Genomic DNA, 13,070 nt, shown 5'->3' with positions numbered 1-13,070 from the left:
TTGTGTTAACTCACTCTCATTGCTTGTACAATATTTACATTTCAAAAGTCGCACATGCCACTTTTCTTTCGATGTTCTCCTTGTACGTTCTTACGATGGAAGTCAAACCAATTCTTATTACAAAGTTTATAAAATCCTGGTTCAAGTACATAATCCTACAATTATATAGAACCTTCAACTTAATAGAATATCCCAGCATTATCAAAAATGTTTGATGTTGGACCACCTAAACAAATAATGAGTAGGTTTTACACCGTATCTTAAAGGGGATGAGACAGGTAAAGGAACAGAGGTTGAGGCACAGCCACAAATAGTGAAGCAATTAAAACTGGCATTTGCACTGGAAAACAGCTCTTGGAGGGTTATCAGGCTAAAGACGTTATCGAATCATAGAATCCCTGTAGAAGGGAAGCAGGCCATTCGGCCCATTGAATCCACACTGACCCTCTGAAGAGTATCCCAGATCAAACCCCTACCCTATTCCTGTAACCCTGCATTTTCCATGGCCGATCCATCCTAACCTGCACATCTTTGGACTATGGAAACAGAGGAAACCAGGGCACCTGGAGGAAACCCACGCAGACATGGGGAGAATGTGCAACTCCACACAGACAGTCACCTGAAGGTGGAATTGAACCAGTGTCCCTGGCGCTGAGGCGGCAGGTCTAACCACTGAGACCACCGTGCTGCCCTATGAGGTTATAAAGGTAAGGAGGGGGTAAATACGCAGGATTTGTAAACACAGAATTTTATAATGAGGGTCAGCGAGAAAAGGGAATGATGGAGGAATGGGTCTTGGCACAATTTAGGATTTCGGCAGCAGAGCTCAGGATGAGTTTAAGCTTGTGGAGGCGGGGAGAATGGAACTACATTGGAATAATCAGGTCTAGAGGCAGCAAAGTCACAAATTAAGGATTCAGCATCAGATGAATTAATGCTAGCAACTCCAATGTTATGGAGCTAGAAGGGGTAACCTTGGCAATAGAGTAGATCCATTGTTGAAAACTCATCCAAAGGGTCAGTTCTGATGCCAAGGTTGCAAACAGTCTAATCCAGTCTCAGGGAGTGCCCAGGGAGAAGGTTAGAGTTGGGGACAATGGAATGAAGTTTATTGACGGAATCATGATTAGATTAGGAGCATAACTCTTTCTCATAATTCTCAACAAAGCAATGGAATTCCCATTTGCAGTGATATCACATTCTTCAACTTTCCCACATCAGGCCTTTTCAAGTGAGATTCTCTGTCAAATTTGCAGTCATTTTGTGCAGGAGTCCCATTAGAATTGGATCATCCAGCTCAATGGTTTCTTAAACTTAGCAAATTGCATGGAGCTCAAAATCTGGGCTGCCATTCCCAGTACACCCCCATTCAGGAGGAGCTGCAGCAGCAGGAGTGTCGATGCTCAGACTGTGATACCGTTTTGCCCACTCAGATGGACGAGACCAGGACACGAGATACACACGGACAGTGAAGGAATTCACGTGACACCTCCAAGTCACTGTGGAAAGGAAAATTTACTCACTTTACGCATGATCCCCATTTGGAAAAAGTGTATGGAAAATTAATCATAAACTAACTGGAATATCTTGCGAAGAGTAAACAGAGTTAAGGTTGAGTCCAGTAACCTTTCTTCAGAATGAAAAAAAGTCACTGGACTCCAAACAATAACTCTACTTCTTCTCCACAGATGTTGCCAGACCGGCTGAGTTTCTCCAGTAATTTGTTTTTGTTTCAAATCTCCAGCATCCACAGTTTTTTGTTTTATTATATTGGAACATCTTACTTATAGGTTCGAGGTTAACAGAATTCATAATACACATATGTGCAATCTTTGCGTTTATTTGCAATCTTATCTGTCTAAAGAAGAAAACATTCAACACAAATATCGAAAGTAATTGTCACTGTGACTACATCAGCCAGTAAATGAATTTGAGAGAGTGAAAAACAAACTCCTGAAAATGAGTAAGTAGTTCTTGAAAATAATTCAAAGAGACCTTGAATAACAATATTAATTTGGCTCTGGTCCACTTTGGAAGGACCCAAGGATATGAGAAGTGCTATTAAAATGTAAGTCATTTCCTTTTCTGTTAGCAGTATTTAAAGTGTTCTTACCCAGTTTTCCCAACAGTAACTGGCCCACATCCTTGATATCATTGTACTCATGGTGCTGATCAATGTGCTGGTCCAACTCTTCCAGAGTGTACCCTCTGTAGGAAGAGAACAGCCAAATCGGTCTACATACCGACCCCTTTACAAGCACTGATATCGAACTGATCACTTCTGGAACACATGCTCGAGTGGCTGACATATTTAATAAACACTGTTAACACCAAGCAGTTTGTAACTGAACAGTTCACAATCAGGTTTACAAGCAGCCCCTTCTAACTCCCTGGGTGAATGGACTGTCCTTGGGGCATCAGGAGGAACAGAACCATAGAATCTAAAATGCACAGAAAGAAGCCATTCAGTCCATCTGCCTGTGCTAGCTCTTTGAAAGAGCTAACCAGTTCGTCTGACAACTCCCCTTTTTTACCCCCATCATCCTGCAAATGTAGATCCAAATTGCTTTTGAAATTTAGTACTGAATCTGGTCTGACTGTCTTTTTAGGCAATGTCTTATTTGAGACCATCATAACCCAATTCATTAGCTGTAGCCAGGTCTCCAGCCTAGGTTGGATATCAATGGGCACATTTAATATAGAACATGGATGCTGAGTTTACGACATTGACTATGAAGTTAATCTAATGAATTATTATTAAAATACAGTCACTTGTGTTCAAGCATGATGGTCACAGTAATTTTAATGGTACCTTAAAGGAAAAGTTATTTACAGCAAAGAAAGGTTCTATGACAAATAGTAACTGTAAATATTAAATACAAATAAATACACTGCAAAGGATGACATAAGGACTTGGCTTGTCTGATATTCTTGTGGTCATGAATTTAACTGTGCAACTTCTACAGCAATGGCTTGCAAACTTGTTTGGACCCTTTTTAGAATGGGTTAGTAAATCACAGATTTCCATAAAACTCACACAATGGAAAAGCACATTTTAAACAATCTTAAAACATCATAAAACATGACACTTAAAAGGAATTACTTTGCCAATGTAGCCGCAGAGAGATTGGGATGAATAAGTTTCCAATCTGTTCGAGGTGGTGTTTCTTGCGTCATTGAGTCATACAGCACGGAAACAGACCTTTGTCCAACTAGTCCAGCTAACCATGTTCCCAAAATAAACTAGTCCCATTCACCTGCATTTGGTCCCTTTCCTTCCAAACCTTTCCTATTCATGTACCGTTCCAAATGTCTTTTAAACTGTACCTGCATCCGCCACTTCCTCTGGCAGTTCATTCCACACATGAACCACTGTGTTTAAAAAAAAAAGCTGTCCCTCATGTCCCTTTTGAATATTTCTCCTCTCACCTTCAAAATAAACCCCCTAATTTTGAACTCCTCCACCCTAGGGAACTAAAGTTCCTTGCTATTCACCTTATCTATGCCCTCATGATTTTATAAACCACTGTAACGTCAAACTTCAATCTCCTACACTCCAGTTAAAAAAGCCCCAGTCTATCCAGCCTATTTTTATAACACAAACCCTCCAATCCCGGCAACATTCTAGTAAATCTTTTCTGAATCCTCTCCAGTTTAATAATATCCTTCCCATAGCAGGGCAACCAGAACCGTACACTATACTTCAGAAGGGGCCTCACCAACATCCTGTACAACCTCAGCATGACGTCCTAACTCCTATACTCAAAGGTCTGAGCAATGAAGACAAGCGTGCTAAACGCATTCTTAACCACCCTGTATACCTGTGATGCAAATTTCAAAGAATTATATACCTGAATCCCTAGGTTTCTCTGTTCTTCAACACTAGCCAGGACCCTACCATTAATTGTATAAGTCCTGCCCTTGGTTGTTTTACCAAAATGCAATACCTCACATTCATCCAAATTAAACTCCATCTGCCATTTTCAGCCCATTGACCCAATTAATATCTTAGATAACCTTCTTCACTGTCCACTACACAAACAATTTTGGTGTCATCTGTAAAATTACTAACCAGGCTTCCTATATTTGCATCCAAATCGTTTATATAAATGACAAAAGTGGACCCAGTACCAATCCCTGTTGAACACTGCTGGTCACAGGCCTCCAGTCCGAAAAGCAACCCGCCACCATAATTCTCTGTCTCCTATCGAGCCAATTTTATATCCAATTGGCAAGCTTACCCCGAATCCCATGTGATCTAACTTTACTAATTAGGCTACCATGTGGAACCTTGTCAAAAGCTTTACTAAAGTCCATGTAAACAACATCTATTGCTCTGTCCTCATCGAGCTTTGTGGAAGAAATTTTGCTCAGAACACTAGCGGAACATATTGCGACATTATAATCACATTACACCCCAAACAAATCAACTGCTGATCTCTGTGATATGCGATAATCAACACCACACCAAATATATTCAGGATGAGACTTAGATTTGGGACACCTGCCTCATATTTCTAACTTTCTTAGCCTAGACTACAAGCTCAAATCTTGAAGCAGGGGTTGAATTTCTGACTCAGAGACCACTGAGTGAGTGAACGAGGCAAAACGGCAATTTGAAACTGATCCTCAAAATATCCCTCATGCTAACTCACATCTAAGTAAAATTCCACATTCATTTCTTGACCTCGAGCTACTTTGCCCAAATGTCTATTCGATGGCATGGGAGCCAAAGTCTTCAATGTCAGACAGTATGACTATAAAGGGTATTTGATTCCCACCTGAACCTGCCCTCATCCAATATCTATAAACTGGCAAAGGTTTATTCAGAAGCAGAACACTTGCTGATTCATCCATTCCCACAGGACTGGTAGTGTTAAGGTCTAAAGTAGAGCTGCCTACCGCCTCTCGGTCCAAACTGAAAATGTTCTGGCCTGCAAGGATCACACCCTGAAGGAAAACAAATAAAACTTTTCACAGAGTCTACAGGTGTGAGGCTAGGCGTCAGGACGAAGGGTTTCGGTCCGAAATGTTGACTTACTTGCTCCTCCGATGCTGTCTGACCTGTGCTTTTCCAGCCTCACACCTATAGACTGTGGCTTCCAGCATCTGCAGTCCTTATTGTCTCCAAAACCTTTCACACATTGCGTCTCAGTCCAAGCAGGTAGGATTCACTGTCCTGATCCCAAGATTGAAATTCCACTTTAAAAGGGATATGTCAGTGATGTAAAATGCTTCAATATATGGTAATAAAATAAGTGTAAGTATGATTATTACTAGCAATCCTTTGCATAATTTGCAGGCAGACTGTGAATTTATTGCGGATTTAATTTGCGACATAAGCAAACAACCCACTTACGCCGAGAGCAGCTCTGCAATCTCACGGTCAAGATTGTTACATTTCTTCCTCAGATTCTCAACATGAAGTTGAAGACCAGCAGAATCAAGCTCATGGTCCAGGGAGATCTGTACCTGCAGGAGAAGTCAGAGTTTTGAGTATGTAAGCATATTATATCAATGGCGAGAGATTACACAGCTCAGATTCAAGGGGATTTGGATGCCCTAGTGCATGAATCGCAAAAGTTAAGTATGTAGGTACAGTTAAGAAAGCTCATAGAATATTACTGATTATCAAGACGGGGAACTGAATATAAATAGAGAGATTATGCCTCAGTGATACAAAGTGAGATGACATCTGGAGAACTGTGCACAGTATTGGTTACCTTATTTAAGGAAGGATGCGAAGTGTGTTGCAGGCAGTTCAGAGAAACCTGGAAGGTACAGGCTGTTTTACAAGTAAAGGTTGGACAGGGTCAGTTTGTATCTCCTGGAGCTCACGGGTAAGAGAGGTCTTGATTGAAACAGGGTCTTGACGGGGCTGATGTGGAGACAATGTTTTCTCCCTTTGGGGCAACTGTTTAAAAATAAGGAGTTGTCCATTTAAAACAGAGATTAGGCAGCATTGTTTACTTTCAAAGTGGTGAGCCTTTGGAACTCTCTCCCTGAAACGGTGGTGGAAGCACAGTCTTTAAATATTTTTAAAGCCAGAAACGGATATTTTCCTGTTAAGCAACAGGGGATGAAAGGTTATCATGCATTAGCAGGAATGTGAGTTTGAGATTACAAATCACCATGATCTTATTGAATGGCAGAGCAGGCTCGAGGGGCTGAATGGCCAACTCATGTTCCTGACTTGTATGTTTGTATGAAAAATAAATACCATTCATTGTGAGGCACCTGACACACTGTACAGTAAAAGTTATTTAAGGTAAACCTATAATTTTATTACAAATAACAACACTGCAAAAGTTCAAGGACTTGGTTTGGTCTGACATATTTCTGAACAACTTCGAGAGCTGTGCTTCCTGAAACTGTTCGCTCTTTTTAAAAAAAAATTATTCTGGTTAGGCCAGAAATTATTGCTCGTCCCTAAATGCCCACAAGGTGCGATTAGTGAGCTGCCTTCTTAAAATGCTGCAGCTTTGGGTGTGGGCACTCACACATTGCTGTCAGAAAGAGGTTTACAGGCTTTTGACGCAGTGACAGCGAAGGAACAGCGATGTGTTTCAGTTCAGGATGCGGAGTAGTTTGGAGGGGCACTTGCAGGTGGTGGTGGTTCCATACTGCCCATGCCAATCTAGGTGGCAGGTCTGAAATCGTGGTTGCTGTCAAATGAAATTTGGGGAGTTAATGCACTGCCTCTTGCAGATGGCACAATCTGTGCGTTGGTTGCGAAGAGAGTGAAATGTTGAAGGTGTTGGATTGGCATGCCAATCAAATGGGTGGCTCAGTGGCGATCGCTGCTGCCTCACTGTGCCAGGGACCCGGGTTCGATTGCAGCCTCGGGCGACTGTCTGTGAGGAGTTTGCATGTTCTCCCTGCGCCTGAGTGGGATGTTCTCCAGAGGGTCGGTGCAGACTCAATGGGCTGAATGGCATCTTATCTACAATACAGTGATTCTATGAAGCGGGCTGCTTTGTCCGACATCCTGTCGAGGCAATGGGTATCATTGGAGCTGCACCCATTCAGGCAGTCAGGGAATATGCCATCACATTGCTGACTCCTACTTTATAGATGGTAGACAGAAATTAGGCAGATGCTGACTTGGTTAAAAGATCCCTTTTCAAACAGATTATTAATAATTTTCCCATTTAATTTATAATACTAATTCACAGCCATAATATGAAATCACTACACGTTAACAGGATTTTAGCAATGCTTTCGAAAAAGATACAGGTATTGACTTACAGATTACAGATATAGCAATCTTTATACTTTTCCTCACTGCACTCTTCCTTCCCAGGCAAGACAGCCCATTCTCTGCTGTGCCCAATCTGCACCAAGTCCATCCACTGTCACCCATAAGGCCAGCCCTGCATGCTGGCAATCATTGGCACACCTCCATCCCTTACAAAGTCTCTGCAGATCCTACAGAGGGCAAGTTTAAATGACTTACTGGTGATTTGAAGCTTGCATTTAGTTTTCTGGATGGTCCAAGTGGTGTCCTGTGAATATAAAGGCAAGAATTGAGAGAGGAAAATCATGGCTGAATATTTGAACTATGTCCATCGAGCACACTTTTTCTATTTATTTGTTTATTCGATGAGTCAGATACTTTAAGAGACTTTTAAGCAACTCTTGGATAGACACATGGAGGATAGTTAAATGTAAGGTATGCAGGGTAGATTGTTCTTAGTAGGATAATAGGTCAGCACAACATCGTGGGTTGAAGAGCCTGTACTGTCCTATGTTCTAGGGCATTGTTTGCTAGACCATCATTTACTGCCTGTCTCTAACAGGCCTCTACACTTCCGAAAGTAGATGCACATGAGGAAGGGTCATCCATTCCCAAAGACTTCCATGCCCTAAAGTTTCCAACTCCTCCACAGAAGATTTAAGACTGCAGCCCACAGTATCCTACTTGAATGTCATCATCACTTGCTTCATGAGGAGAACTGCCTGATTTGTCTTTAGCCAGATCGTTGACTCTTAGATTAATGAAATAGTTTAGATTGTAGATATCCTGGATTTGCAGTTTCTACACCATTTACCATTACATATAGTCATGAAATATCAGCCCTCAGTTTAATTTCAAAACTTTTTGATTGACTTTCTAATAACTTTATTCACTGGCTCCAGGTAACAGGATAATTCAGGATAAATGGAAGCCATTTAGCTCATCTCACTTCTACTAGCCATGGCCACAAAGTCTGTCCAATGCAGCTTCCCGTACAGTCTTAAAAACGATTCTCGAGTTTGTACCTCCTTCTCAATCTGTGCAGGTATCCATTTCAAGTGTTAGTTATTCTGTGGGAAAAGCAGCTTCTTGTTACCAGTCCTAAATTTACCATCTTGCTTGAATCCGAGGCAACTTGTCCTATCCACTTAATTGATCTAGAACTTCCAGGTTAATATTTCCACGCTTCTTGCTATCCCATGTAATTTTGAATATTTTCTATTTAACCTATTTGGAGATATTGCACACCTCTGGAGAAAGTGGAACCTGGGCCTCCTGTCTCAGGGGTAGGGACACAACCACTGCACCACCACTATCAAAGAAAAATCAGTCACATGCCTTAATGATACCACCCGGTGGTTCTGACATCCATCATTATAGAGTGCATCGAGAGGTTAGTAATGACACATGTCGACTCCAGCCTCCCAGACTGCCTTAATCCGCTACAATTCACCTACTGACACAATAGGCCAACAGCAGATGCCATCTCTCTGGCCCTACACCTGTCCCTGGAACATCTGGATAACAAAGACACCTATGTTCGACCCCTATTTATTGACTTTAACTTCGCCTTCAACACTATTATTCCAACAAAACTCAGACTGAGACCTAGGACTCTGCTTCCCCTTCTGCAAGTGGATCTTTGACCTCCTGACCCGCAGAACCATAATCAGCAAGGATAGGCGACAACACCTCCTCCACAATAATCTTCAACACCAGTGCCGAGCATGCCTGCAGACTCAGCCCCCTACTATAGTCTTTATACACTGAAGACTGTGTGGCCAAATTCAGCTGTAATTCCATTTACAAATTTGCTGGTGACACCAGTGCACTGGGTCGGATCTCAAGCAACAGTGAGACAAAGTACAGGAAAGAAACAGAGCTCAGTGGCATGGTGTAGAGACAACAATCTCTCCCTCAACGTCAACAAAATGAAGGAGCTAGTCATCGACTTCAGGAAGCGGATGGAAGGACATGCCCCTGTCTGTATCAATGGTGCTGAAATGGAGGTGGTCGAGTGCTTCAAGTTCCCAGAAGTAAAATATCAACAATGATTTATCCTGGTCCATCCACATCGACACTACAGTCAAGAAAGCACACCAACGCCTCAATTTTCTCAGAAAGCTAATGAAATTTGGCATTTCCATAATGACTCTTACCAATTTTTATAGATGCGTCATATCCGGATGCATCACAGCTTAGTATGGCAACTGCTCTCCGAAGACCGCAAAAAATTACAGGGAGTTGGAAATGTAGCCCAATCCATCACGAAAACCAGGCTTCATCCACTGACTCTGTCTATACTTCCTGCTGCTTCAGAAAAGTAACCAACATGATCAAAGACACTTCCCACCCCAGTTATACTCTCTTCCATCGGGTAAAAGATACAAAAGCTTGAAAATATATACCAGCTTCTTCCTGCTGCTATCAGACTTATGAACAGACCACTGGTATATTAGAGTTGATGATTCTCTGTACCTTCACAGTAGCTGTAACACTATATTCTGTGATAGTAGGAACTGCAGATGCTGGAGAATCAGAGACAACAAGGTGCAGGGCTGGATGAACACAGCAGGCCAAGCAGCATCATAGGAGCAGAAAGGCTGACGTTTCGGGCCTGGACCCTTCATTCTGTGTTCTGTTCTATTACTCTGATGTACTCATGTAAAGTATGACTGATCTGGTTAGCACAAAAAAAGCACTTTTCACTGCATCTTGGGTATGTGACAGTAATAAATCAAATCAAATGAAAGTGCCCTCACCAACCTACTTTTACAAGATTTTTTCTCACATAACTCCTTTCAGGAACAGAGAACTTGAATTTTCCCATTCCTTCTAACGGCCATCCAATACTAGGGATCATGTTGATGGCACATCCTTGCACCTGTTCCAATTCTAAAATATCTTGCCTGCCTTAATTGAGATGAAACAGAAGTTCTAATCTGGCTAGAACACAGCGTAGTTTCATCATGACTTTTATTCACTCCTGTGTCTTTCTGCAACATATTATTCGCCCTGTTTGATCACTGTTCTCCACTGGACGGATGTAAAATATTAAGCTTCTTTCATCATAGCTCTTTCATCAGCACAATATTTCTTACTAACACCATCCAAAGCTTTATAAAATAACTTATGAATACATCACTTGCTTTATAAGGGCCTGCACTTATATTAATGTCTTAATTATTAGATTTGGGGGGGGAGGGAATATCTCGTGATAATATTTTGCACCTTGCTGTGTTAGCATGACTCAATGTTCAGAACCTGAATAAGAAAAAAAATTGAGAGAAACACACACAGTATGTGGAGCGTTGGAGGCTGAGGGGTAGCCTTATAAAATCACAAGGGGCATGGATAGGATGAATAGCCAAGGTCTTTTCTACAGGGTAGGGGAGTCCGAAACTAGAGGGCATAGGTTTAAGGTGAGAGGGGAAAGATTTAAAAAAGACCTAATGGGCAACTTTTTCACACAGAGGGTAGTGCGTATATGGTTAGAGACAAAAAAAAACTTACAGATGCTGGAATCCAAGACAGACAAACAGGAGGCTAGAAGAACAAAGCAAGCCAGGGAAAAATGAGCTGCTGGAGGAAGTGGTGGAGGCTGGAACAATTACAACATTTAACTGGCATCTGGATGAGTTTATGAATAGACAGGGTTTGGAGGGATATGTGCCAACTGCTGGCAAATGGGACTAGATTTATTTAGGATATCTGGTTGGCTATGGACGAGTTGGATTGAAGAGTCTGTTTCTATACTGTACAACTCTATGGCTCTACGTTAAGCAGTATGTGGGGAGAACAAAACAACTGATACTGCCGTTGCAAAATGGGCAAATTTTGTCTACGCTGCCAACTAGAATAAATTAACATTTCAATCAAAAATACCTCATCAGATTTAGCGCCATGCATGGATGAATTACCCATTTTTAAAACATAAATTCTCAAATTATTTTGTTAATTGCAATCTATCTTCACCATCAATCTTCCTTTTTGCTACAATCTCTCTTCCGAGCCCAGAAGCTAACAGACCTCCTGAAGGAGCGACCCGCTGTCCCTCCGCCTTCTCTATTGCTGGGGGTCCGGGTACAGAGGAGCTGTTCCGGCGCTGAGAACCCGGACCGAGGAGAACATTGTCCCGCATCTCCCCGTTCCCTCTCCGCAGCCATCGGGACACGCAGCTTCCGCACACGTGATCGCAAACAGCCAATCGCCATACCCTGATATTTGCTACATTTCATGTTTCACTTTCCCGAACGATTTGGATTCAAATGGACAACTTTGCGCACACAAACTCAGATGGACAAATTTGCACACCACACACACACACACGAATGCCTTCTCTCTTTAGCTGTTAGATAGGGTGCTAATTAGCAGGCAGCTCTGTCCTTGATAGTGCTACGTTTCTTGAGTATTTTTAAAGCTGCAGCATTCAGGCATCACACTCCCAACTTGCATGGAGGTTTATTCTGACTATAAAGTACAAATTTTAAACGTTGCCGCAACAAAAGAGATACAAAGTCAAGGCTTTTTGTCTTGCACTCATCAGGGCCTGGATGCAAGAAATCCAACTTGGAAGGGGAACACTAATTCATGCATCGGGGCTACTAATTGGCTGAACCATGGGGATCTGTGAACTGTCAAATTGAGCTGATCTCGCTCAGAACTAGTAGGTTGACCCTGATTGGTCAAGGAGTTGCCATGGGGAATGCGGCAGGGATTGACACTTTCTACAGCCTTTCCTTAGTCAGTGTAATGTGTACACTTGCTTTCTCTTGCATCCAAGAGCAAAGTCGTGTGTGTGAATAATATAGCCTCTCGCTCATGTGAATGAAACAAACTGCAAACCCAATTCTTAATACAGACTCATCTACTTGGCCAACATTTAGCAAGATCACACATAGTGCTGGTCATTATGTGTACAAAATATATAGCAATAGTGTGCCTGTGTGTCAATTTCAAAAAGCAGCAATTTGTATTCACGATTTTCTTCAACCTAATAAAATGTCCCAGGTCACTTCCTAGGAGTGCTATAAAGATTTGGCACTGAGTCACATGAGGAACCATTAGCACAGATTATTGAATTTCTGAAGAAGGGTCCAGACCCGAAACGTCAGCTTTCCTGCTCCTCTGATGGTGCCTGGCCTGCTGTGTTAATCCAGCTCTACACCTTGATAGCACAGATTATTGGTAGACTTTTTAACAGAGAAGCTGCTTGAAAGGGGAGAGGTGGTATACCTGACCTTTAGCGATGGAATTCCAGACTTTAAGACCTTGGCACTTAATGATAAGGTCCTTGGGAGCGTTGCGAACAAAGAGACCTAAAGGTGCAGGCTCATAGCTCCTTGAAAGTGCATTCGCATGTAGACAGGGCAGTGAAGAAGGCGTTTGGTACGCTTGCCTGTATTGGTCGGTGCATTGAGTACAGGAGTTAGGAGGGCATGTTGGAGCTGTATAGGACATTCGTTAGGCCACTTTTGGAATATTACATTTAATTCTGATCTCCTTGCTATAGGAAAGATGTTATGAAACATGAAAGGGTTCAGAAAAGATTTTCAAAGATGTTGCCAGGGTTCGAGGGTTGAAGCAACAGGAAAGGCTGAACAGGCCAGGGCTATTTTCCCCAGAGCATCAGAAGCTGAAGGTGACGTTATAGAGGTTTACAAAGTGAAGAGGGGCATGGATAGGGTGAATAGCCAAGGGCTTTTCCCCAGCATAGGGGAGTCCAAAACTAGAGGGCATAGGGTTACAGAGTCCTCAGTTCAAAAGCTGTCACCCTTTTGTCATGCTTGTTGAGTCCATTTCAAGTCTGCTGCCTTTCAGCCATTTCCTGGCA

General features: G+C 42.2%; 1 protein-coding gene across 6 annotated transcripts in view; it reads right to left on the bottom strand.

Moving 5' to 3' along the window:
* swi5 (SWI5 homologous recombination repair protein) overlaps nucleotides 1-11,466 on the bottom strand; it is a 16,779-nt gene extending 5,313 nt beyond the window's left edge. The window contains exons 1-5 of one of the 6 annotated variants that reach the window (XM_048614787.1): nucleotides 11,267-11,466; nucleotides 7,457-7,505; nucleotides 5,360-5,472; nucleotides 2,114-2,208; nucleotides 1-1,499 (exon numbers count right to left, since the gene is read on the bottom strand). In XM_048614787.1, coding sequence (XP_048470744.1) covers nucleotides 1,315-1,499; nucleotides 2,114-2,208; nucleotides 5,360-5,472; nucleotides 7,457-7,505; nucleotides 11,267-11,451 — 627 coding nt within the window. In that variant the 5' untranslated portion in view covers nucleotides 11,452-11,466 and the 3' untranslated portion in view covers nucleotides 1-1,314. Of the gene's footprint in view, nucleotides 1,500-1,670; nucleotides 2,442-5,359; nucleotides 5,473-7,456; nucleotides 7,506-11,266 lie in introns of those variants that run through there. The other 5 variants (XM_048614789.1, XM_048614791.1, XM_048614790.1 and 2 more) reach the window with 5 other exon arrangements.
* Between the last annotated feature and the right edge of the window lie 1,604 nt (nucleotides 11,467-13,070).

The sequence above is a fragment of the Rhincodon typus genome, chromosome 30 (assembly GCF_021869965.1).
Source record: "Rhincodon typus isolate 14 chromosome 30, sRhiTyp1.1, whole genome shotgun sequence".
Classification (NCBI taxonomy): domain Eukaryota; kingdom Metazoa; phylum Chordata; class Chondrichthyes; order Orectolobiformes; family Rhincodontidae; genus Rhincodon; species Rhincodon typus.
This window is presented reverse-complemented; position numbering and strand designations above follow the sequence as displayed.